Genomic DNA, 26,327 nt, shown 5'->3' with positions numbered 1-26,327 from the left:
AAAGCTGGTTGTACGAGTATTGTTGCTTGAAGCTCTAGGCCTAAAATCTGCCGCTACAATCATAGATGACGTTTTAAGGAATCTTTCTTTAATTTGGAGGAACTGTACACCTGTTGTTCAGTTAATGACGAGCAATGTAACACAGCTAGTTTTGTTAAAAATTCGTTGCAAAAGTTTTGTTGAGATATTATTTACACAGCTGGGTAATGGCTGGAGCAAGCGACCCTCATCCCAGAGGTCGTAGGTTCGAATCCCGGCTGTGTACCAATGGACTTTCTATGTACGCATATAAGTATGTATGTGGCTTGTACGGTGGTAACATCGTCGAAAAGCATGCCTTTGACGCAAAAACTTAACGGCGTGTGTCAGGCACAGAAGGCTGACCAAATCAGAACCAGATACGGAAATCTGAGGCCCGGACCTAAAAGGTTGAAGCGCCACTGGTTTTAAAATGAAACAAGTATAAAGATGATGTTTTTTATTTAAAATAATGAATAATTTAGGTAACTGTGTCTCCGTGATTTGATTTATGTTATGAGCCTATGGGTCTTAAATAGTTTTCGCCAATAACATCAGCCGGTACTTTGCAGTCCTTCCACGGCGTTGAATGTATAGTGAATGGACCAGACCCCATCAATGTTACTGGAAAAATTACCTTAGATAAAATTCTTAGCAACTTAGATATTATTTTTTTAATTAGATTTACTATACCAATTATTACTAAGAGTTGTAACCCCCGCAACTTTGCGCACATGGTGCACCAACACTGCATGTCATTGGCACATATATTAGGTCCTTACATACGAAATTGGCGTATTTCGTACTGGTCACTTTAATCACGATGTTCTCCTCTTTGGTAAGGAATTCCAAATTCAAATTTTTACAGCTATTTACTCATGTATTTGTGCTTCGATGACCGTCATTAATTTGGTTTTTTCATCTGTTGTTTTCTGTTTACGTCACTCATTTTACAAAATGGAAAACTTAAAGTATCGCATTATTTACGAGTACGAGTTCCGCCGTGGCACTAGTGCTGCGGAAACGACTCGAAGGGTGAATGATGTGTATGGCGGTCATGTTGCAAAAGAAAACACAGTTCGTTTATGGTTCCAACGTTTTCGTTCTGGAAATTTCGACCTGCAGAACAAGCCCCGTGGACGGCCTGAGACCCAAGTTTATAATGAAGTATTGAAGGCTATTGTGGAAGCGATAAGTGATAAAACTGTTTTAACTCACTTCAAGCAAATTGGGAAGATTAAAAAGCTTGAAAGGTGGGTACCTCACGAATTGACTGAAGCAAACCGGCAAACACGCGTCGACTGCTGCGTTACATTACTGAACCGGCACAATAATGAAGGTATTTTAAACCGAATCATTACCTGTGATGAAAAATGGATTCTTTACGATAATCGGAAGCGCTCAGCGCAATGGTTGGATCCTGGCCAGCCAGCCAAATCCTGCCCCAAGCGAAAATTAACCCCAAAAAAGTTACTTGTAAGCGTTTGGTGGAGTAGTGCCGGTATTGTTCATTGCAGTTTTCTCAAATCTAGCCAGACTGTTACGGCTGATGCCTATTGTCAGCAATTGCAAACCATGATGGAAAAGCTAGCGGCTAAACAACCCAGGCTGGTCAATCGCTCCACGCCACTGCTACTTCACGACAACGCTAGACCACACACTGCACAACAGACGGCTACCAAATTAGAAGAGCTTCAATTGGAATGTCTAAGACATCCTCCGTACTCCCCGGATCTTGCTCCAACAGATTACCATTTTTTTTTGCGAAATTCCAAATTTCTTGCAAGGGAAATAACTCTGATGGGGCAGTCCAAATCGCCTTCACAGATTTTATTGATTCCCGTCCGACTAGTTTTTTTTAGTAAAGGGATCAATGAACTACCTATGAGATGGCAAAAGTGCATAGAAAACAAATTTTCATACTTTGATTAATTAAATATATTATATTTAAAAATATTCGACTTTTTGTTCCTCCCATACAAAACGCCAATTTCATATGTAAGGACCTAATATATTTTTGGTACTGCCTCGCATCTGACGCTCCAAAGATCCTCATTGTTAACAAAAATAAGTTTACTCTTTCTTTATTCACGGACTGGACGTTCACATGATGTTAAGTGATACCGTTCCGCCCATCGACACTCGCCAGAGAGCTCGCAAGTTGCCTTTTAAGAATAGTTACGCTCTTTTCTTAGTTTCTTAGGGGAATTGGTTCAGAAATACATCGATCAGGGGGCAGCTAGTTTCACATAGTTGTGGTGAGCTGCGAAGACTGCTTTAAAAAACACTCAGTTGTGGAACGACGAGGTGATGAGGAGTGAACGACTCCTCTGAACACTTCATAATAAATTTAAAAATTAATTATTAAAAGCGCCTGTGAAATTATTATAGCAATTGTCTTAAAAATGCACCGTGTACCACGGAATAATTGTTATCCAGTTACCCACAACACAGGGGCTGATGTGGTTTATTAAATGAATTAAATTAAATATATATAAGTTACCTGTAAGTCCCGGAACGAGAGTGATATTATATTTCCCATTAAACATAGTGAGTGGCCATTCATCATCCAGTGACGTCACAGTTAGTGTTGTGCCTGCCACCATAATATCTAAGGTCAGGTGTGCGCCTAAATATTTAATTCCTAAAAATATAAAACATCTATTATCAAATTAAATTTACTGCGATACTCAAATAAAAAATTAACATACATTTAGAAATAACCCAATTTTAATTTAATTAAAATTAAATAACCAAATTCAATAATATAGACTCTAAACTGTATTTTTATTTATAAGTAATCTTACAGGTACAGATTCTAAAAGAAAACACTTACACAATATACAAAAGCAAAACAGATTACATTGTTTAACAAACAATACGAAACAGAACTCATAAGTACATAAAAAAATAAGTAAAAAGATAAAAAAAGAAAACTGAAATCAAATAAACTTTTGTAGTTTATATATAATATTTTTATGAACAAAGTAATTGTTACAGTCATCCCGCTACCTCACAACCCCTTCGGTAAAGTGGAAACTGTCTAGATCTTTATAAATTGTATTGTAGTTAGAGAAAACCCTTCATAACAATTACGATATGAAATTTATTGGCAATGGCATCAGGAATCTCTCATTTGAATTATAAATACTCATCCGGAGCTGGATGTATTCGGTAGTGGGCCGAGAAGTTTTAAAGCAAGCATTGTTAAGTGCCTATATCGAATCTAAACCGCTATTTTGTTTGTAATTTTTTCTCAAATATTTTGTTACATTTACGTTTACTTCAATTGTCATACATTTCAAATAAAAGAGTTTGTAACTTATAGCAATAACAAAGTATTAGGTATGATGTGGTAAACTTCAATACGTGTTTTATTGTGCAGTAAAAGAGTTGTAGATTATAAGGAAAAATAAGAAAAATTTATAAAAATACTTCGTATAATATTCGTTTTTGCGAGAGACACAGCATCAAAATTAAAAACAGTTACAGAGGCCATATTTTATATGAAAGTGGCTACAACGTATTTTGTCTTTAACAATATTTTAAATTAAATTGATATGTAAATATAACTATCAATAGCGATAGCGATTCCTTCAATATTGAGGGTGCCGATTTTAATTCTTTCAATATCTGTGTATATTGGAATCGGCGTTTCGATTTGAGTCAAGATATGTTTCTTATTTACCTTAAAGTGTTAATTGTCCATCTAAATTACGCGTAATTGTTTTGATTGTTAGGCAACGCCATTACAGACCCCGAAGATAACCTAGCACCTGATAAATACCACCAGATACCCCAGTTTTCCCCCAATTCCTAAGGCAATTCAAATCGTATTTGTTGCTATGAACGCGAGGAAGGTACAGAACATTCACCTTTTATCCTGAACCTCGTGGCTTCTGGAGGCAGTTGAGGTCTATTAATAGTTATATTGTCCAAGTGTACACTGATGCCTGCATAACCGAAGATTAAAGCCTGAAGAAACCCTCCCATTCCCGTGAAGAAGTTGACCGCACCCACTTCCGGCCGGCGGAGTTCACTCCATACCTAAAATACTCACAATGGTAATATGCCCTAAAGACTTTTATATAGAAACCAAATTTATTAAAATTTATCAACATTTATAAATATTTGCAGTTACTTAAAGGCTAGTACCAAATGTACGGTTTCTGTGCCATCAGGGGTTCATTAAATAATAGAGGATTTTAGTTTTACTCCATATTAACAGCTCTAATATAAGCGAAGTAATGTAAAGTTAATTGCTATGTAACGAATAGTTAAAGAGAGTCTGTCTATACTCTCGAGGCGTAACTCCGCTTAGCTTGACACGCATATAAAACTAAGAAAGATTGTACTGCTGGAATGAATATGTATTATACCAGGAACAGGACCGAGGTACCCTCGAAATAGAAACTTTAACATTAGCTCGACATCGAGAGGAAAACGGCTTGCCCAAGCTGACGCTTAGGACCAAGTGGACGGCGTGTGTCAGACACAGGAGGCTGATCACCTACTTGCCCGTTAGATTCACAAATGATCAGGAAACAGATATCTAAAGCAGAGACCTAATAAAGGTTGTAGCGCCATTGCTTAATTTTACCAAGGAAATAGCAATTGGTCCTTCGGTCTTCTGACTCACATTTTTTTCTTGTTTAGTTTTCAGCAACGTCTATGTATAATGCTACATTTTTCGTTTATGTAATTTAAATTGAATTTTATCGTTATTTTTTTAACGGTTTTATCATTTCTAATTAAATAGAGAGAACCAACCTTAAATGGCTCTCTAACGTAGGGCTCATAGCTTCTATTGAAGAGCGAAGCCGCCCTCAAGTTGTCTTCGAGCTGAAGATGTCCGATCGCGTGCATACTCCATGTCATCGCTGGTCCCGTACTTCGAGTTACGGTCTCGTAGTATGAGAGGTCGTTGGCTCGGGTCGATCTGAAAAACAATATAATCGCTTGTAAATATCGCTTAAAAAGTATTGGAATTCTTGACAGCTCGGTATTAGGAAAAATATTGATAACATTGAAGATGTTAGCGTAACACAGTAAATCTTTCGTTCTAGTCACTCACAAGTGAGACATACTGCTAGATTTGTGAGTTGAAGAAATAAATATTAATAGTTTAAATTAGATAAAGTTTGACAAAAGGCTTTTATTATCATAAACATAAAACAAATAATACAATTATTTCATTTTACCTTATTACTACTAAGATTATTACAGAATTTCATTAATTCTAATATAATTATTACTATCATTGTTATCGTTATTATATATTTTTGTTATATGGCTTATAATCTCTCGAATCAAGCGTGGTAGTGTCAAGAAAAAGGTGACGCGTAACGGAAAAATGTGACGGTCAATTTTTTTTCCAACGCCGATAAAGAAGTTTCACTTCAAATTTAAATAATTGAATTATAAAGGTTAATGTATTAACTTTGGTGTTATTCACTTTGGAGAAGACACTTGGGCCGTGGGGTTCAAGTGCTCAGACGCTTATTAAAGGTTAAAGTTGGGGCCTGGTAGATAGTACCTCTATCCTGGTGACCTCAGAGTTTGTGTTTTCCTCGCTCAACGAATAAGTAACACAGTACAGCAAGGAAATGCTGCGAGCCTTAAAGTTACATTGAGTGCCACAGGGCCGAAACGCTTAAATATGTTTGAATTTTCTAATTATCATTATTATTTGTAGTTTAAATCTTTACTATACTGTTTATAAAAACAGTGCATTATTTATGTTCTGCATATTTTTTTTCATTTGTTTTCATTCTTCTGTCAGTATTGAATAAAAAAATGTTCGAATAAAACTTAACAATATTTAATATTGACTGACTCGAGTTATGAAACCTAACATTAGTTGTATATATATAACAGTTCGTAATTAAAAGCGTATACCAAATGTTAGCAATCGTACACTTGAAGCCATAATGTGGCCTTTAGTTTCACCCACACTCATAAAAATCGTTGCCGATAAGGTCTAAAATCATAAGATTCCACTAACTCTGCAATTAGTTATAAGCTCGTGTTTTAAACAATTAAACCCAGTTTCAAACAAAGTGTTTCATTTAATAAATATCTGAACGTATACATACAACATCCGCCACCGGAAATGACTTTCGAAACGTCAAACTGTATAAGAATAAATACATGTTAAAGAAGTTTTGAGTGTGTGTTTAAAGAAATTTCGACAAAGATAACTTACATATTCATTGGATACTGTAGAGGATATCCCAGTAAGACAGCATCAGCCTGTTTAATGACGTCACCGCGGTGGTAACCACTGAACTGCGGGTGATAGTCCAGGGTTCGATCGTACGGAAGGGAAAGGCTCCAGGCAATGTCTGCCCATCGATCTGGGCTCTTCGCCTCAAAGTACGATTTGCAAAGGCACGCGACATATCTGTAATCACTCGGAAACTATTAGTTTTTTCTACGTCACGTTTATTTCTTCGGAAAAAGAATTAGTTGCTTATAAATACTCTGTTAACAAAGAATATAATAAGTATATTATAGTAAATAGTTAGAAGCGTAAACCAAATATTATCAATCATCACACAATTGAAGCTAAAATCGACCACGATGTATTCAAAAAATTGTTACGCCATGGCTATAAAACTATTTAAACACCTTCCTAGAAGTTTTTTTTTATATATATTTATTATAATTTTATAAGAAAATATTAATTAACTCACTGAGCCAAATATAAAGAATATCCTGCGACGACGTTAGTGAAAACCGAATTTGTTACATTGCTGTGGTCTTCGTCTGGACCCATTACGTCTGAAAACATACGACTTTATTGAAGTTTATCACATCATACATAATACTGTCATGAAAAATAACTGTATATATAAAATACAAATGACATTAAAATAATATAATTTAAACATATATTAATATAACAAAAAAACTAACCTTAAAATATAATAACTAAAATATTAAAAAGATTCCCTTTGTGCAATGTTCCGAAGATACCGGCATAATATATATATATATATAAACGATATATGTTAAAAGCTATCTTATATATAATATATGACAAATTTGGTAAACATAAATGTCAACAAGAAAAAAAATACTAGTAATATGAGCAAAAAAAAAATTACCAGAAAAGCAGTAATTAGTTAGCACCTAACAATACTTTCTTTAAAATTATTAAGCCCACTACCAAATATATTCAGCTCCGGATAAGTACGAAGAACGAGTGCCTGGAGTTAAGTGGCCATAATCTAAGAAAGCTCGAAAGTACGTTTCCGGTCTATTAGGAATACGCTCTTACCTTAATATATAGGTTTAATCATTGAATATAGTATCACAGTAAACTCTTTTTTATTCTCTCAAACATCATATATATACGAGTACAATCACTTATGACAAAAATAAGATATACAGTATACACATGTGAAAATTACATGAAAATACGAATCTCGCGCAGATCTAACATTCTAGCAATGAAGGTACAAATGTCGAAGAGGGTTTTTGTATCGAATAAGCCTTACGGTAATAGTACAATTTATTATAAAAAACTACACCAAATCAGCCATTTAGAAATAGGTATAAAATGTCTTATTAATTCAAACTCAAAAAAACTTTATTCATATAGGTAAATAAGTTCACTTATGGACGTCAGAAATGAAGTTAAATTGATTGTAAAGTTACATTTACTCCCAGTTCGCAAGTCAAGCTGAAATAGAGCTCCATGAATGAGATTCTCCATGCTGAAAATATAGTGGGCAAGAAGAACTAGCAAGAAACTCGCCGCAACTTTTTATTGGCCAAGTATTGAGTCATACAAATTGTTTGAACTGGAGCATATCCCAAGGATTGGGAACATTTAAATCGTCAAATTTATAAAAAGTTTTATTGATTAATTTACGTTTACTCCTTAAACTAAAATGGCTTTTAATTCTGTTGTAATAACGAATACTTCAATTGTCATGATGTAATAATAACAGTTCAGTTTTTTATAAATGTTGTCAAAACTTATGGTCTACACTTTCACGCTATAAAAGCAATTAAAAAAAAACAACTAAAACTTTATGTTTATTAGTCATGTATGTTAGAATAGCTAGTAACATATACTGTAGAAAATATATGGGGTTGTACTTAAATAGACAAATATACAAATATTATTTACTTGAAATATCATACAGCCCAGTTGTATAGTTGATGACAGCACGCGAGGCCCAGAATTCAGCTATATTAGTGACTATTGAACAGCCTCCATGCTGAAAATAAAAAAAAATAAAAGAAGGCGCTATACTTCGTCTTTGAGCTCAGATAATTTGTCTGATCAGTCGTCTATCGTCGACTTTTTAGGCCTAGTGCATGCCGGATTCCATTTTTATAGAACTGTGGGCAAACAGGCAAGAGGCTCACCTGATGTTAAGCGCACAAGGACACTCAATGCCAGAGGGCTCGCTTTTAAGAATTGATTTGCCCTTTCCTTGAAGGACCCTAAGTTGAATTGGTTCGGAAATACTTCAGTGGGCAGCTGGTTCCACATAGTGATATTTCTCACCATGTTTTCCTTCACCGTACGAGAGTCAAATGCGCACATAGAATGTTCATAGCTGCACGGCCATGATTTGAATTACCATGTCGCAGTAAATATAAAATTAGAAGCATTTAATATATATTTCTTTTTGACGTGTACATTGTGTTACCTATATGAATAAATGATTTTATTGATTGATGTTGGCAATATCTAGTCCCGCAAACTGTTAATCGATATAAAAATTTGTTGTTTGTCTCGCCAAAACTCGAGAATGGCTGGACTGATTTGGCTAATTGTGATCTTAAAATATTTGTGGAAGTTCAGAGTAGGTTTTAACGGTGGAAAACATAAATCATAGGTAAAGAAAATACTACTAATACAACAACAATTGAATTTATATTATTATTAAAGATGCCTTTAGAAAATTGTTCATTTTTGAGGACCGATCTCTGGTCTGCCTAGTACAGTGATGGGCAAAGTACGGCCCGCGAGCCATTTTCGGCCCGCGAAAGTATTTATCCGGCCTGAAGAGGGTCCATCAGCATGGATAGTATGTGGCCCGTTATAATTACCTTTTGACAGTCGAGAAGAAAAAGTAGATTCTATTTGTATTGTTTTTATAATATTATAATTAAAAGCTGTAAAAACAATGTATTTTTTCTATAATTCTGGCTTTCCTCTAGAATTGTGGCCCGTCATTAAAAAAGTTTGCCCACGACTAGCCTAGTAGCTTCAGCGTCTGAATCTCATCCCTGAGGTACGAGGTACTTTAACATTCACTCGAATGGTGAAGGAAAACAACGAAAGGAAACCTGATTGCTGACTCAAAAAATCCGGCGCGTGTCAGGGATGGGCTGACTACCTACTTGCGTATTAGATCATAAAACCTGTATATGATCTAATAATTCAAACCTAAGAAGGTTCTAGTGCCACTCATATGTTATTTATTTTGACACAAATATATTATGTAGCTGAAACGAAGTTCTAGTCGTATATAAAAATCTTGACTACCTTCAGCCAGTATTCGTCCCTTGTAACAGCGAGATATTGCCTTGCCGCGAAAGAAATGCATCCGGTGACGTGTTGCTCGAATTCAGCCACTTCCGGGCAACATGGCTGCGTCACTTCCCCTCCAGTGTAGGCGCTTTCCCAGGGAAATCTGGAAATTAGCTCGTTGAAAGAAAAACATAGCGAGGATGCCGACGTAACCTAAATATCGCTTTATCGTTCGTTCTTGAATGCTAGTCCCAAAATTCAAGAATTTGAATTAGTTTTAAATTTTTTTATCGGACTTTTGATATGTAGTTTTATTATGTGCTTTGACAAAGATATACTATATTCGTATAGGGACATGGAAATCACTAACAATACAATAGACACTTACATTGCCAGGACGCTCGCAAGTGCGTTGCCGAATTATCGCAATACAGCAAGGAAATGCTACCAACGTTAACGGTGTCAAATGCGAAACTTTTTAAATTTGCTCAATTTTCTATTTATCAATTATAAATTATTATTATTACATATTATATAAGTAGAAACCTGAGGCTTCCGTCAAAACTTTTGGATGTACCGCGCGCACATTCCAACTTGGTTAGCCAAGAGCCACTCACGCGAGCAATAATTAACATATTTTCTACTGAGGTAGACCTATATGTTTGTACACTGAATTCCTTGCTATATTGTTAGTTATAAGATTTAGGCATATAAATATTTTTTTTTAATGAAACACTAATTTGATATTGCAATAATACATATATTTTAATAATTTGGTGATGTAGAAATAAAATAAAATAAAAATTGACTATTATAATGATTGATAATGTTTTAACTACTACATAAAATGTAAATATAATTATGTAAGTCATATTTGAATGCCATTTTTTTGCCAGAATATGCGAAGTTTAGGTTGTACCACAATTTTTCCTGATAGGTCCTTCTCTTCTTCTAATTCTTAAAAGGCCAGCAACGCACTTGTGGGAGTTATGAGTGCTCATGGGCGGTGGTATTACTTAACATCAGGGAAGCCTCCTGCCCCTTTTCCCTTTCATTAAATAAATAAAACTTCTTGTAACTCCTACTCATAAAACTGATTTCTTTCACTCCTCCTTAACTGTGCAAAGAATCCTGCTTTGGAATTCCCTAGCAATTGATATCAGACGAGCTCAATCTTTAAATTTATTTAAAAATCTTCTTTTTGATAATTTTTCTTCTGTCTCGTAATTAGCTACTACTTATGTATATTAATTATGAGTCAATTAACCTTTGGAAGAGCTTTTAGATGTCTGTTTATACATGTTATCATTTATATTTTTTCTTTGGATTTTGTTTTAATTAATTTTAGTTATAGTTGCATGTTTGTTATTTTGAGGTTTTTTTCGTTATTTAATGACGCATTTGTTGTACCCTCTGTAGGTGTTTTTTTTTTATCGTCCCATTTAGGGTTGCCTGGAAGAAATCTCTTGTAAGCGATAAGGCCGCCTGTTGCCTAATAACTTATGTAACCTACTTACTTTTTGTTTTTTGTTTGTATAATTATGTATATTATGGTAACAAAGTATAAATAAAATAAAAATGTGCCATATTCTTGAAAATAAATTATTATTATTAAACCACTAGGATAGATAATGTCAAAGTGTATGCTGCGTTCCTGAAAATTATTGTAATAGTTACCTGTATCCCTTATTTCCCGTGATCTTAGCCAATTCAGCCGCGACGTAGGCTGTCTCCAGCCTATATTGGAGCAACGCCTTGGCGTACTCCGGATACAAAAGCAGAATATTAGGATAAATCCACATCTCTGTGTCCCAGAAATTGTGACCTGGAATTGTTTTTTACATATATCAATAAAATCATATAACATCAAGCAATACACTGAGACGACTGGTGAGCGGTATTTCAATGTAAACAACACCATGCAATACGATTTTCTAGTGTATTCATTTTCATTATATTTTATTATATTCACTTAAGTACATCAGCCATTCTAATATCACGCTACAAGTTTATTCCATTGCAGATTATTATTATTATTATGTGCATAGCTAGCAGCTAAATAAGCTGATGCGCGCGTATTAGGAGATTTTGAGAAAAGAGTTCAAAGAGCGTGCAATAACTACACTTTCCGGAATCCTATTCCAGTCGGCCACTACTCGGTTTGGAAGAAAGTTCTTTAGGGAATTTGTGTTATATTTAGTGGTCTTCAGTTTTAAAGAACTACCGCTCAAATGTGTATTTTCACGTAAAGATAAAGAGCTTCTCAATATATAAATAATTATATCTTTAAACACCTTTATAATGTAGCCCAACCCCGAACAGCCGGTATTTGAGTATTTTCAATGTTTCTATGGAGAGAAAAATTGCTCGGAAAAAAACAGTTTTTGTTTCCGCAAAAGCGAACAGTCTGTGGCAGTGTTTCCCCACGTGGGGCCTACGCCCCATACGAGGATTTGATTGTTAAAAGGGGTATTCGAAATCAGCTGGATATAAAACAACGTGTAAACGTGAGACTGAAGCTGACTAAATTAGTACCTAATATAAAATCTCTGTGAAGCAAGTATCGAGGATCTCACTAAATTAGTATAGAAAACTAAACTAAATTAGTATTATTTGGAATTTGAATTCCAATTTTTCATTATGTTTTGAAAATTAGCATATTGTTTCGTTAGCAATTTCTTAGTGATTTCTTCGGAAAATCTATCATTTAAATTTGGGGGTGTGGGGGTCATGAGGGCCTAAATGGAGGTCATGGCTAAGGTGGGGCATGTCTAAAAAAGTTTGGAAACTGATCTATGGAGTAGTATAGAAAAATGTTCAATGTGTTGGTATACTATATGTACTGTACATACTTTGTATGACTACAGCAAATCCCAAAAAGATGCCTCTTAACCTAATAATGTTGATCATTATTTTCCTTAAAGAAGTTAGAATACTTCTTTGGCGTCAACAAGACACAAATCTTTTGTATTCTTGGTTTGTAGAAAAAACCGACAATAACAATAAAAATTTATTTTACACATTGAATGTTTTATTAACGTATTATCTCGTTAAATAAAATTTATTTAAATATCACATAAACAAATAATTCTACATAATTAAAGGAATATATATATTTTTTAATTTTGACTATGGTACGAGGGTGTCATGAGGGCCTAAATGGAGGTAATGGCTAAGGTGGGGCATGTCTAAAAAAGTTTGGAAACTGATCTATGGAGTAGTATAGAAAAATGTTCAATGTGTTGGTATACTATATGTACTGTACATACTTTGTATGACTACAGCAAATCCCAAAAAGATGCCTCTTAACCTAATAATGTTGATCATTATTTTCCTTAAAGAAGTTAGAATACTTCTTTGGCGTCAACAAGACACAAATCTTTTGTATTCTTGGTTTGTAGAAAAAACCGACAATAACAATAAAAATTTATTTTACACATTGAATGTTTTATTAACGTATTATCTCGTTAAATAAAATTTATTTAAATATCACATAAACAAATAATTCTACATAATTAAAGGAATATATATTTTTTAATTTTGACTATGGTACGAGGGTGTCATGAGGGCCTAAATGGAGGTAATGGCTAAGGTGGGGCATGTCTAAAAAAGTTTGGAAACTGATCTATGGAGTAGTATAGAAAAATGTTCAATGTGTTGGTATACTATATGTACTGTACATACTTTGTATGACTACAGCAAATCCCAAAAAGATGCCTCTTAACCTAATAATGTTGATCATTATTTTCCTTAAAGAAGTTAGAATACTTCTTTGGCGTCAACAAGACACAAATCTTTTGTATTCTTGGTTTGTAGAAAAAACCGACAATAACAATAAAAATTTATTTTACACATTGAATGTTTTATTAACGTATTATCTCGTTAAATAAAATTTATTTAAATATCACATAAACAAATAATTCTACATAATTAAAGGAATATATATATTTTTTAATTTTGACTATGGTACGAGGGTGTCATGAGGGCCTAAATGGAGGTAATGGCTAAGGTGGGGCATGTCTAAAAAAGTTTGGAAACTGATCTATGGAGTAGTATAGAAAAATGTTCAATGTGTTGGTATACTATATGTAGGTACTAAAAAGCTAAGAAGAGCAAAAAAATCACATTAAAGCGAAACGAAGTTCGCGGAGGCAGCTAGAAACGGAATATAAGATTCTGTATTTTTATCACTAATCGACATAATTACACACGTCTTACATATAACAAAAATCTAATAATGTAAATAATTCTTGACTTATTTACTTAAACACACAAATAAAATCATCAAAATCTGTCCAGCCGTTGAGGAGTTTATTCATAATTGTCTTTTGTTAACATTTATTCATACTCATATTTATTCGATGTACATATAAATTACCTAGATACCGATTACAGCGCCATCTGCCGGGCTGATGTGAATCTAAACCGTCCAGGATGCCAACCAAACACATACAAATAAAAACCATTCAAATCGGTCCAGCCGTTTAGGAGTTCAGTGTCACACACGTACAGTAGAATTATATATATAAAGATATTTCAATCGACTTTTTTACTCCACAATGCGCAAGCGAGCTGTATCTCTGGTAAGACGCGTGTGGGGGAGGCCTTACACCATGCTGATGGATTACCACCTGCTATTAAGCAGACAGGCTGGATTGCCCATGTCAATTGTAATGGACTACATTCGCCCTTTATAGTTGCATGATTGAATACACTTAAAACCTACTAATATAATATGTAGGACAATAATATAACGCACTAATAACCATGTGGACTTGTGTGTCTCATAAATAAATCAATGGCCCTAAAACAACAGATTTCTGTATTTGTTTCATGATCGTTTGTTAAACTAATAGGCAAGTAGGTTATCAGCCTTCTATGCCTAACGCACGCCGTCAACATTTTGGGTTTATAAGCGAAGTTAGATTTTTGTTCGCGTCACAAAACCTCATTTTATGTTGGTCATAAAACTGGTTATAAAATGTTTATAACGATTTAAGCCAGTTGACACCCATCTTTCAACAAAGAGTTTCATTTTTTGTACATTCCTCCACTCAACTTAACTGGTGAACAAATTAATAAAAATGTGTGCGTGTACTAGTGTACACACGTAAGAAGTGAAACTTCTTTATGACTTTATTTTTAGAAAAATGATCTAAAATAAGCAACTTTACAGTAATTGTTTATGAATGAATACAAATAATACAATTATTTCATTGTACCTTATTACTACTAAGATTATTACAGAACTTCATTAATTGTAATGAAATTCTGTAATAATACTGTCTTTGTTATCGTTATTATATATTTTTGTTATTAATGGCTTCAAATCCCTTCGAATCAACCGTTGTAGGGACAAGAAAAAGATGGCGCCTAACGGAAAAATGTGACGCGCAACCGAATAATGGGACGGTAATTTTCTTTACAACATGAAGAAGTTTCACTTCAAAAAATTAATAATAAGTCAATGGCGCTACAACCTTTTCAGGTCTGGGCCTCAGATGTCTGTATGTCCTTCATGATCGTTTGTTAAAATAATAGGCATGTAGCTGATCAGCCTTCTGTGCCTGACGCACGCCGTCGACATTTTGGGTTTGGCAAGCCAGTTTCCTCACGATGTTTTCCTTCACCGTTCGAGCTAATGTTAAATGCGGACATAGAAAGAAAATCCATTCATAAACAACCTACGACCTCAGGGATAACAGTCGCACGTTGTAGCCACTAGACCAACACAGCTCTGTTGGATTGTCATAAATACATTGTTTTAAAAAATCAGTGCGTCTACAAGGCTACAACCTTTTTAGAGCCTAACCTGAAATTACTGTATCTCTTTCATGCTTTTTAAATCTAATAATATCACTCCTGGATGAGGAAATCATATCGTTAACAGGTCGTTAATAATTATATAATAATCGGTTTATTTCTCAAAGTTATATCCACTCCATCGTTGCCCCGATGCCTTGAATACTAGATCACTGGGTTTAGTGACTAAACAGTGCGGTTTTCGCTGATGTTGTGAGTTCAAACCACTGCTTTGACTTTTCAATACGCAATTTACATCCGTACAGAATAATAATGAAGAAACTGACATGTTTAGCTATATATAATAAAAAATTATTTATTAGGACCGTATCTAAAGTCACGTTTCTGAATATTACTCTAAGACCCAAAGACCAGGCTCACATCCTCTACTTGTCTATTAAAAAAATACAACGAAATAGATGCAATCTTCGGCCATATAGGGTTGTATAGTGTAAGCCTCTGGATTATTTGACCATCAACATCAAGATACCACAATCGAGCGTTTCTTTTGACGCTCACCACCACTATGTGGAACCAGCTGCCCACTGAAGGATTTTAGAACCAAATCGACTTCGGGTCCAGGCTCACATCTTCTACATGTCTATTAAAAAAAAATCAACGAAATAGATGCAATCTTATCACAATCATTTCTTTTGACGCTCACCACCGTTATGTGGAACCAGCTGCCCACTGAAGTATTTCCGAACCAATTCGACTTAGAGTCCTTCTACCTATTCTTAAACACCGGCAACGCACTTGCGAGCCCTCTGGGAATGTGTGTGTCCATGAGCAGTATCACTTAACAACCCGTTTGCCTCCTGTTAAATAAAAAAGACCTTCGTACCTTCATAGTCTTCAAATGATCCACCTCTCGCCAAACCAGTGGGACTGAGACCATAATATCTGTCTGGCGGTTGATATGTCTCCTTCGAAGGCAGCGAGCTCAGATAGTAATACCAGATACCATTCACGATTTTCGACTGGAATTTATAAGATAAATTATTTTAAAGTTTTGTATAGTAATTCATTTATTGTATTTAGATTTGACGTTTCGAAGACTTCAATTATGGTCAGAATCTATTACAATGATTTATTGATTTATTAACACTTCGTTGCATACACATGTGAAACACTTGACATAATTAAATGAAAAGGAGGGAAACTGGCGGCCTTATCGCGTTCGAGCGATCTTTTCCATGTAACCGGGTAAACGTTTATTTACACGCGTTAGAAGTTATACTTTTTTTTTAATATAATTCTAGATAATTCCCCGAATATGTAGTCAGAGATATTAATTGCTTAATTGCTAACCCGGATGATTAAACACAATATCTATTTCTTTTAACAACTCTTTGTATGACTTTGTATGACTACAGCAAATCCCAAAAAAATGCCTCTAAACCTAATAATGTTGATCATTATTTTCCTTAAAGAAGTTAGAATACTTCTTTGGCGTCAACAAGACACAAATCTTTTCAAAAATTGTATTCTTGGTTTGTAGAAAAAACCGACAATAACAATAAAAATTTATTTTACACATTGAATGTTTTATTAACGTATTATCTCGTTAAATAAAATTTATTTAAATATCACATAAACAAATAATTCTACATAATTAAAGGAATATATATATTTTTTAATTTTGACTATGGTACGAGGGTGTAGATTTTTTGTGACGGTGTGCGCGCACCGTAAAGATTTATGCTCATCGTGTTTCCCTTACGCGCCAAAAGAAGTATATCTTCAAAAATTTAGAAATAAAAATAAATAAACATATAGTTATTTAGACAAAACTGAAACTAAACTAAAAACACTTGAAAATGAAACAGAGCACATGAATCGCGATAATTTTAGATCAATTTCAAATCTTTTAAAAAATAAATTGAATTCTGTATACCGTATACAATGTATATCATAATTTGAATTGTTATTTCCTTACCAATTTAAGATTTCCTTCCAACTCCATGCCAGCTTCTTGGTACAGTTTCTGCCATTCTTCAATATGTTTGTCGAATAACTCATCTCCATCCTCCTGTAACACTGTTCCTCAATAACTTTAAAATATATTTTCTAAGTTTTTTAAACGAATTTATTATAAGAAAATATATGTCCCATGCTACAATCACAATTTTTTAAAGGCCTTGATAGGGTTAAGTATTTAGAACATAAGTTTTGACAACAATTATAAATAACCTTACTGTTCTTATTATTAGGACATAATGATTTTTATATAGCCGATTGTGGTGTGTAAAATAAAATGCAATGTTCCACTTTATTTGCAAATAAACAATTGATTAATATTATTAAATAATAAATATTACCTTTAATAAATTCCTCCCTAGCAACAGTCGCATTCTTATCCACCGTCATCAGAAACGTAAAAACCCTGGGCCGGTAATGTGGTACCACGAGATGATCGGGTACAGATGTCCAGTAGGCACACACATCTACTGGTAGAGGCTGATACGCAGGGTCTTCTGATACCTTGGTATTTCCGCATGAGGTCCACACAGAGCGTCCATCGATTATCTCAGGCGTTGGGGACGTGAAATCAATATCTTTACTGTCGGGTCCAGGCATTTGTTTTATGGCTATCCAGATTTCGTGGTGGATATGATTTGGATCTGAAATCCACAAAATTAGCTATGAAATTTTCACGTCATAGACGCAGCCAACTAGCTTAATAAGCCTAGCCTTTTTACTAAACAGCGGGCTTAATTATATTCAGCCGTAGCATTTGTTACATCATTTAATAAACTGGCTGGCTTGCTTGATTAAATCATTCGTACGATTATGTGACAGAAATAAAAAAGGCTACATATCTGACGTAAGAAAATCTTTATTTAACATATTTAAAATGTAACTTATTAGTAATCTAACACTTATTCTTTGCGTCACTACAGTCTTTCATACTAATTTTCATTAAACTTTGCAAAACATTATCAAATTTGTTGTTTGCCTTCGCTTTGTTGACAGTTTGGAGTAAGTAATGTATAGATTCAAGTAATTTGCCTAGCTGTCTGATCTAATGACTGAATATCATTCAGGCCGCTAGTTAAACGTTTAGTAAAAAGACTAGGCTATATTTATAAAGTTTATATATCAATTTAATAAACTTTATTTCTTAAGTTAATAAAGTATTAACTTAAGACTTATATATATAAGTCTTATGACTGATGAGTATAATATAATAATATATATATATTATTATATTATACTTATACATACTTACATACATACTTAGACATATATATATATATATATATATATATGTCTTATATATATATCTCAATTAAATAAAGTTTATTGCTCAATTTATTAAAGTTTATATCGCAATTTAATGAAGTTTATTGCTCAATTTAATAAAGTTTATTGCTCAATTTACTAAAGTTTATTGCTCAATTTAATAAAGTTTATTGCTGAAGTTAATAATGTTTATTGCTCAATTTAATAAAGTTTATTGCTCAATTTAATAAAGTTTATTGCTCAATTTATTAAGTTTATTGCTCAAGTTAAAAAGTTTATGTCTCAAGTTAATAAAGTTTATCGCTCAAGTTAAAAAGTTTATAGCTCAATTTAATAAAGTTTATTGCTCAAGTTAAAAAGTTTATAGCTCAATTTAATAAAGTTTATTGCTCAATTTAATAAAGTTTATTGATCAGGTTAAAAAGTTTATAGCTCAATTTAATAAAGTTTATTGCTCAAGTTAAAAAGTTTATTTCTCAAGTTATTAAAGATTATGTCTCAAGTTAATAAAGTTTATTGCTCAATTTAATAAAGTTTATTGCTCAATTTGATAAAGTTTATTGCTCAAGTTAAAAAGTTTATATACCAATTTAATAAAGTTTATATCTCAATTTAATAAAGTTTATTGCTGAAGTTAATAATGTTTATATCTCAAGTTTATAAGCTTTATTTATCAAGTTTTTTTATCTTAACAGTGGCATAAGTATACCGTCTGGGTCCCGTGGAAATTTTTCTTGATGGGGCCCTATCAGTTAAAATCGTCACGTTGTAGTCAGTTTTATTTTAATTAACTTCGAGATTTTCAGCGTACTCAATTACACGTTGTATATGTCCCTCTAATGCCACAATAATAACTCCCCTCTTAGGCGAGAGGGAATGGTCTATAGTCCCCACGCTAGCCCAATGCGTATTGTATTCATTCATATAATATAACATCTCAATACAATCGTCATATATTAGCTAGCTCTTCGGTGAACGAAACGTGAGGAAATCTGGATACATTTACAATGAAATAAAAATTAATTATTTTTGAGCTCACGTTATCTTGGGCAGGCTTTGGCCGTTACCTATTGTTACGCCACTGCCTGGCTATAAGCAGTGATTAGGCTAGTAAAAATGGGCTTATATTCGCTTGTACGATATGAACATGGCGATGTTTAAGCCCGAAATTAGGCAAAGGCTGACAACTTAGCTACATTAAAGAACAATGACCTGGTTCATTTTATTATTGATATACAAGGAGTCAATGCAAGCACATCATAAGTCAAGAGGTTTTATATAAGCTTGTGTTCAAGTCCCATCTATTTATAACAATGTGATAATGCTAAATATTTTAAAACAACTTTTTACATTATTTTACGTCTATAAGTGGTGTTTAAACTAGCAAACATAAAAAGAACATCGCAACACAAAATTGTTGCGCCTTATAAAATAAATGTAGCAAAGACGCGTTTATGTCACTTTGCAATTTTAAGAATAAAGGTATTTTAAAAATTGAGACGAAAATTACGTAAACTCAAATAGCACACGTCATAGAAGTCACAATATGTTTTCTATGGAAAACTGAATAGAGAAAGTAAGAAACTTACCAATACGCCTCTTTGGCTCCACGTGTATTTGATTAACAATAGCTCTAGTATAGTACTTGTGAGCGAAGATCCGTTGAGTGACAATCGACCTCTCTCTATCCACAGTTACCGTAAAGACACCGTGTTTTGTATTCAAGCTATACACAGGGCTATACGGGTTATTTGTTAGAGTTGAGTTCAGTCTTATATTGGCCCAAGAGGGGATCCTTGCGCGACGACTTTCCCCTTTTCGCCCATTATAAAGTCCATTCATGTAGACTGTGTCGCTGAAGATGTTGGTGGCGATGTGGCCGTTGCCAATCGATGGCATGAAGTGGTCATCAGACGGTAACCTTAAATATTTAAAAAAATGTTAGAACATGTATTTGACCACAGATAAAAATTAATACGTGTTTAAACTACTGTGTATTCTAGTTAATTGCTGGCTGGAAATTTACATGAAGTTTTTGTAACATATATTTTCACTCTGTAACAATATAGAAGAATTTTATAATATCTAGTTATCAATAGGCTTTGCACGGCTGGATTTTATTGTAATAGATATACTATATGTTATTATTATGAGCATCTACATCTAGTTTACATAACAGAATAAAAAAAGAAAGATATACTTTAGTATTCAGTATGCGGCATTTTGATCAAGCAGGGATTATGTGAGACTCAAACTTAATTTAAAACTTAAACTAAAACCTGACGGATGCCTTCAACGGGCCAATGGGCGGAGACAGGTGGCCTATCCCTACCCTCGCCAAACGCAAATGTCACGCACCGTGACTCCTCCCACGCACAGATCTTCATAACCCTGAAGACGACTACCATTTTTATCCAACCTATTTTGTTTAACAGTAATTTTCACCAGTTTTAAATCTCGTCGTAATAGAATATGTCACTCAGGGATTACATGGCATTTTAATATTTATTTATTAACACTTCGTTACACTACCATATAAAAAAATTGAACATAATTAAATCAAAAGGATGGCGGCCTTATCGCTTTCGATCGATCTCTTCCAGGCAACCACTATGAGTAAAGAAAAAAAATGTATTAAATTACATAAGATAGGCAAGTAGTGCAAAAATACATGTTATACACAGTTATTAAGACAAAACTGAACAGGAACAAAAAAAACTAAACTAAAAAGATAATACATTAAAAATAGAAAGTAAAAAAACATATTGTGAGAAATCAGACCATTTGTTTTCGAGGTACAAATGGCACATTTTTTTTCACGCAGGCTTTCTTAGTTTAGTTACGCCCCAAGAGTATCACCAGATGTAGGCAGTAGTTTTATAAGCACAGCGTTTTTATAACATAGCATTCATGAACAATTAAATTATTATATATCCTTTGTTTAACGCACAATGTTAATACTCGGAATAAACGCAGACTGCAATTTCCTCGTACTAGAATATATAAAGTTAGTAATTCTTTTTTGGGAATAGAGATACTCTTCTTTAATTAAATCAGAGGCTCTTTTATCTCCGCCTTTTAATAAATTTAAGAAATGTATTAAAGAAATGTATTAAAGAAAAGCTGTCTAAAAAGGCTTACTACAAAGTTAACGATTATCTAGTTGATAAAAGGGCCTGGGACTAGTGCTAGGCAGGCTACTTCTAATTAATTTGCGTTATTTGTTTTAAAATAAGTGTTGTTTTGTCTTTTGTTAAAATAACTTTTACACATTAAGAAAAACACTTTTTGAACGGATTAAAGCTATGTATTATTATTAAAACTTATAGTTATTTACATAATTCTAAATATTTATTTTTTTCCGACGTTTCGCGTACCACCACGTCGTCACCGTGACCACACACGCTGAAAAGTACTAGTACCAGTAATAATACATAGCTTTAATCCGTTCAAAACGTGTTTTTCTTAATAAGTGTTGTTTGTTAATTTGCTATTTTAAAAGAGTACCACATTTTAACGCCGGCTTTTTCTCTCGGCCTACATCTTCTGTCTTCTTTGCCGATGAATAGGAATGTCTACTTATTTAAATATAATGACGTGGAATAAGTGATACTTGTATCTTATGTTCCATAATAAACATATTTTATTTTATTTTTTAACGCTTCGTTTTAGTGGCTACAGTTTACACAATTATTATTTTAGACTTTCTAAAACATAAACATTATGTTTGGCATAAACATTATTTATAGTTAAAAAATATATTTTTTTAGCATTTCATTCAAAACGAATATTATCTATGGAGATCTTTATTTACTTGACACAGTAGCAGACGCAAGGCCATTGATATTTTAATCCAACATATTACCTAAAATAATTTAAATAAAACTTATATTATTTACACACGACGTTTGTACAGATATGAAAGTATGAATTCTATAAAGCAGGTAAAATTAAAATAAAATGTTATATTTATTTATTAACATTTCGTTGCAGGTTTAATGAAATAAATTACATTTGCAATTGTGCAATTAAAAATGAGGGCAATTGGCCTTATCGCTTTCAAGCGATCTCTTCCAGGCAACCACCAGCCAGGCAAGAAGTGGAAACCTACATTTAGTTACTTAGACAAAACTAATGGAACAAAGCCAAGTAATTAAAAAATATGTAAAGAGACAATAATAATTAAAAAAAATTGTCTCCATACAATGTCTGGCGACGCCTTGTATTCTTTATAACGTTGTCAACGAGAGCCTCATACTGACTTGTCGTAAATAAAAAAGGAAGCTGAAGTATTCCCGAACCAATTCGACTCCTTCAAAAAAAGAGGGTACCAATTCTTAAAAGGCCTGCAATGCACTTGTGAGCCTTCTAGCAATGCGAGTGTCCATGGGCGGCGGTATCACTTAACATAAAAAAAAAATAATTAATTAGTTTTATTTTTGACACACTTGTATTAAATACAATAAAGACACATTCGAAATTTAAAAAAAAAATCAGCAAATTGTTAAAAAAATATATAATATTTTATCTATCTTCACAGAGGTCGTTCACTTCACGCAAACATAATACTTTAAGAATTTATTATAATGATACGAATAAATTCTCATATAGAACAATAGAGATTTCCACGCCTATATCATGAGGCCCAGGGGTTCGATTCGCATAGAAACAATTCAGTCAAGTTAATGACCTAAGCTGGTTTACGAGCCTAGACAATTTGAGATTATTATCTCCAATTTATCATATACATATGCTTGTTTTAAACTTATAAGATTCAAAATGTAATATTAATATAGACGATTGTTCTATTTATATTTATATATTTATGTCCTGCGGTATTCTACTGTGAGGTGCTGCTGCTGAGGTTCAAACCATATATGTGTATAAGGGTATAAGGGAGTCGGTACGGACTAAGTTTAAGGAATTAAATATTATGACACTATCTGGTCAATATATTCTTGAAGCTTTGTTGTATGAACAAAAAAATTGATACGATTTTAAAACAAATTGTGACTTTCACAAGTATAATGCTCTAAACAGAACTATTTTAAGCGTACGACCAACCAGGCTCCAGAAGAACCACTCCTTATATGGGAATTGTATTCATTTTTACCACAAACTCCCAAGCAAAATTAGAGAATCACTGAATATATTCAAAACTCGCGTTACACCTAAATTAATCTATAAATATTTTATAAATTTGCTAACCGCAAAGGAGTGGCGGAGTTTATTGTCAGTCTTCTTGGCTACTTACGCCCTTGACTTGCGAACTCGTAGTAAATTTAAATTTAGAATCAATTTAACATCTTTATTTATTTATTTATTCATTCATTTAGGAAACAAAACATATACATCTCTTAAAGTATAAAACAAAAAACATAAAATTAACTCATTTGATATATCCACAAAAGGATTCACTGATCTTCTCTGTTTATAAGTGTACTTTGTTTACCTATACGAATAAAGTTATTTTGAGTTTGAGTTGCGTGTGTCCGAATCCAATAAATTTGGCACGCAGGCGTCGTATCGCTAAGTTCCGACTGAATTTGACCCACAAGCCAAATTTTGTATAACGCTCTAGTGCACAGTGATATTGAGAACGTTGGCATTATGTGCTATCCATGGTTTGCGATACATTTGCAACGCAAAGATCAGTTACTCGACATCCTGCAGTCATCAGTACAGTATTTTCTCCTACGCACTCGTACCACCAGCGACTTAGGCAATTGAAAATGATGTCACTGTTAAGTTCCTATCTGACACTAAATCCGCATTGTTAAGCAAACAATTAGTATTTGTACGTGTTTTTTTTTTGTAACTTTGTTTATTGTTATCTATTTGAGAATATATAGATTCTAACATATACTGTTTATGAAGCATTATATTTGGTGACCTATAAATAATAAATAAATGAAATTGACGTGCGTCAGGCGTATAATGCTTATGACCTAGTTAGAAAACGAAACCTACGCAGAAATATGTTCCATGCAATTATACATTGTATATTTTAGTATGTGGGTACCTTATTTTTTTATTCTTATCATTGTTTGATTTTTGGTGCCTTAAACTACTTACGTAAATGTTGAAAATATGGTAGGGTCCTCACTGACGTCATTGGTTTCAGCTGGTAGTTTCTCAATCACATTATAACTTGCGCCTTTGGTGGCCAAAAATGTCACCACTAATGCAGCAGCAATCAACACGGCCAACATGGCCGCAACGGGCCTGTTTCGCGCCAAAAAATGCCACATCCACTTTTTCGTAATTACAATAATTAATGTAACGCTTTTTAACTAAATATGCCAAATAAATACACTTTTTAAATCGATATTCACACTAAAACAATCTTCACTCATTTGTTTAAATAGCGCAGACTACCACAATTAAATAAAAACTTTTTAGTTTGTCCTACTTTTTTCTTGTCAATTGTCAATGACCAATGCAGTTTACCGCGCACTGCGCAGCGCCACATTAGATTAAGCGACCTGTGACATGACATTATTTAAGATGATAACGTGTACTAGGGCCGAGTATTGGCCGGATATATTGTTGTAATGGCTTTTGTTTTTATTTCAAATGAGATGCATGTTGAATTAATTTAAACTAACTTAGACTGAAACGTTTATTAAGTGCATTTATAGTTCAGGATTAATTTATCGGATCAGAATCTAACAAAAGTTATGAACTTTTTAAGGTTTTTTTTAAATATTTGATTTTCACAATAGTAGCACTAAAAGTCTATGGAGTTGATTGCAAGAGTATTGAATCGTAGGTATTTTCTTTTCTTATTCGCAAACAAATACCTTTTTTAATTATTTATCAAATAAAATATTAAAATAGAAAACTGCCATCCAACATTAAAATAGCCCTTATATGTATTGACAATTGTTACACAATTGGTGGATTTAGTATAATTTTTTTAAAAATTATTAAAAAAAAACAAAGTTTAAAAATCAATATGTATATTTCTTATCCTTTTTTCATAAAGGAGTATGGATACAAGTACTTTAAGTAAAAAGTTCGTATAAGTTTCTCATTAAAAAAAAATTATGTGCCAATAATATTGATGTCAACCCTACAGAAGTTTGTCAATTGTCACTTCCTTATTGTATTAAGTATAAGGAACATTGTCTATGATGTAAATTAACTGCTACAATTAGCCCAACCTGTTAATTATCTTCAATAATAAAATGACAGCATAAAGTAATTTATAGCAGGAAAACTTTATTTTAGTCAAAAATTGCGTTAAATTACAAGTATATCGCGGGTGATTCACAGACAATTTTTGGTTTTTTTTTGGCAAACGGACCCGATATTGATCATGAGCCCACAGAACCCTTTCAAACCATCACAGACCACAGCCGAATTAGGTTATTACATATCTATTTAATCATTTTTGTTGAGATTTTCCTTTCGTAAAAATTTGAACGTTTTTGTATACATTATGTTTGTCTTTGTTTAGTTTAATTGTTTTTTCTTGTATATAATTAGTATTACCTGTAGGAATACGAAATAAATAAATCATTATTATCCTCCGGGACTCATTACTGTACATGTTTATATTGCATAAGTTCTAAAATAAGAATTCTGATCTAGGATTTTATCAAGGTGATTCAGGAAATATCATATGTCTTTTGTGCTTTATACGTGTGAGTCATTGAGATAATTCACACGATGTTATTTTTAGATCATTACTAGTTCACGCCCGCATTTGAAGCAAAGTTAAAGCCTGAACTGAACGCAAAAAAATTCATTTAATACAGAA

General features: G+C 33.2%; 1 protein-coding gene across 1 annotated transcript; it reads right to left on the bottom strand.

Annotated features, from left to right (window-relative positions):
* Window positions 1-463: 463 nt before the first annotated feature.
* On the bottom strand, window positions 464-25,022 carry LOC123707481 (protein-glucosylgalactosylhydroxylysine glucosidase). Its single transcript, XM_045657566.1, has 14 exons — window positions 24,638-25,022; window positions 20,152-20,483; window positions 17,638-17,940; window positions 17,256-17,356; window positions 16,161-16,296; window positions 11,192-11,339; window positions 9,530-9,677; window positions 8,159-8,249; window positions 6,714-6,801; window positions 6,224-6,421; window positions 4,789-4,957; window positions 3,894-4,065; window positions 2,522-2,662; window positions 464-642 (listed from the first exon to the last, which is right to left on the bottom strand). Exons 1-14 carry the CDS (start codon window positions 24,811-24,813, stop codon window positions 533-535), a joined length of 2,313 nt encoding a protein of 770 aa, XP_045513522.1. The 5' UTR covers window positions 24,814-25,022; the 3' UTR covers window positions 464-532.
* Window positions 25,023-26,327: the final 1,305 nt, after the last annotated feature.

Source organism: Pieris brassicae, chromosome 3 (assembly GCF_905147105.1).
Source record: "Pieris brassicae chromosome 3, ilPieBrab1.1, whole genome shotgun sequence".
Classification (NCBI taxonomy): domain Eukaryota; kingdom Metazoa; phylum Arthropoda; class Insecta; order Lepidoptera; family Pieridae; genus Pieris; species Pieris brassicae.
Note: the sequence above shows the minus strand (reverse complement) of the source record. Positions and strands in the feature narration are given on the sequence as shown.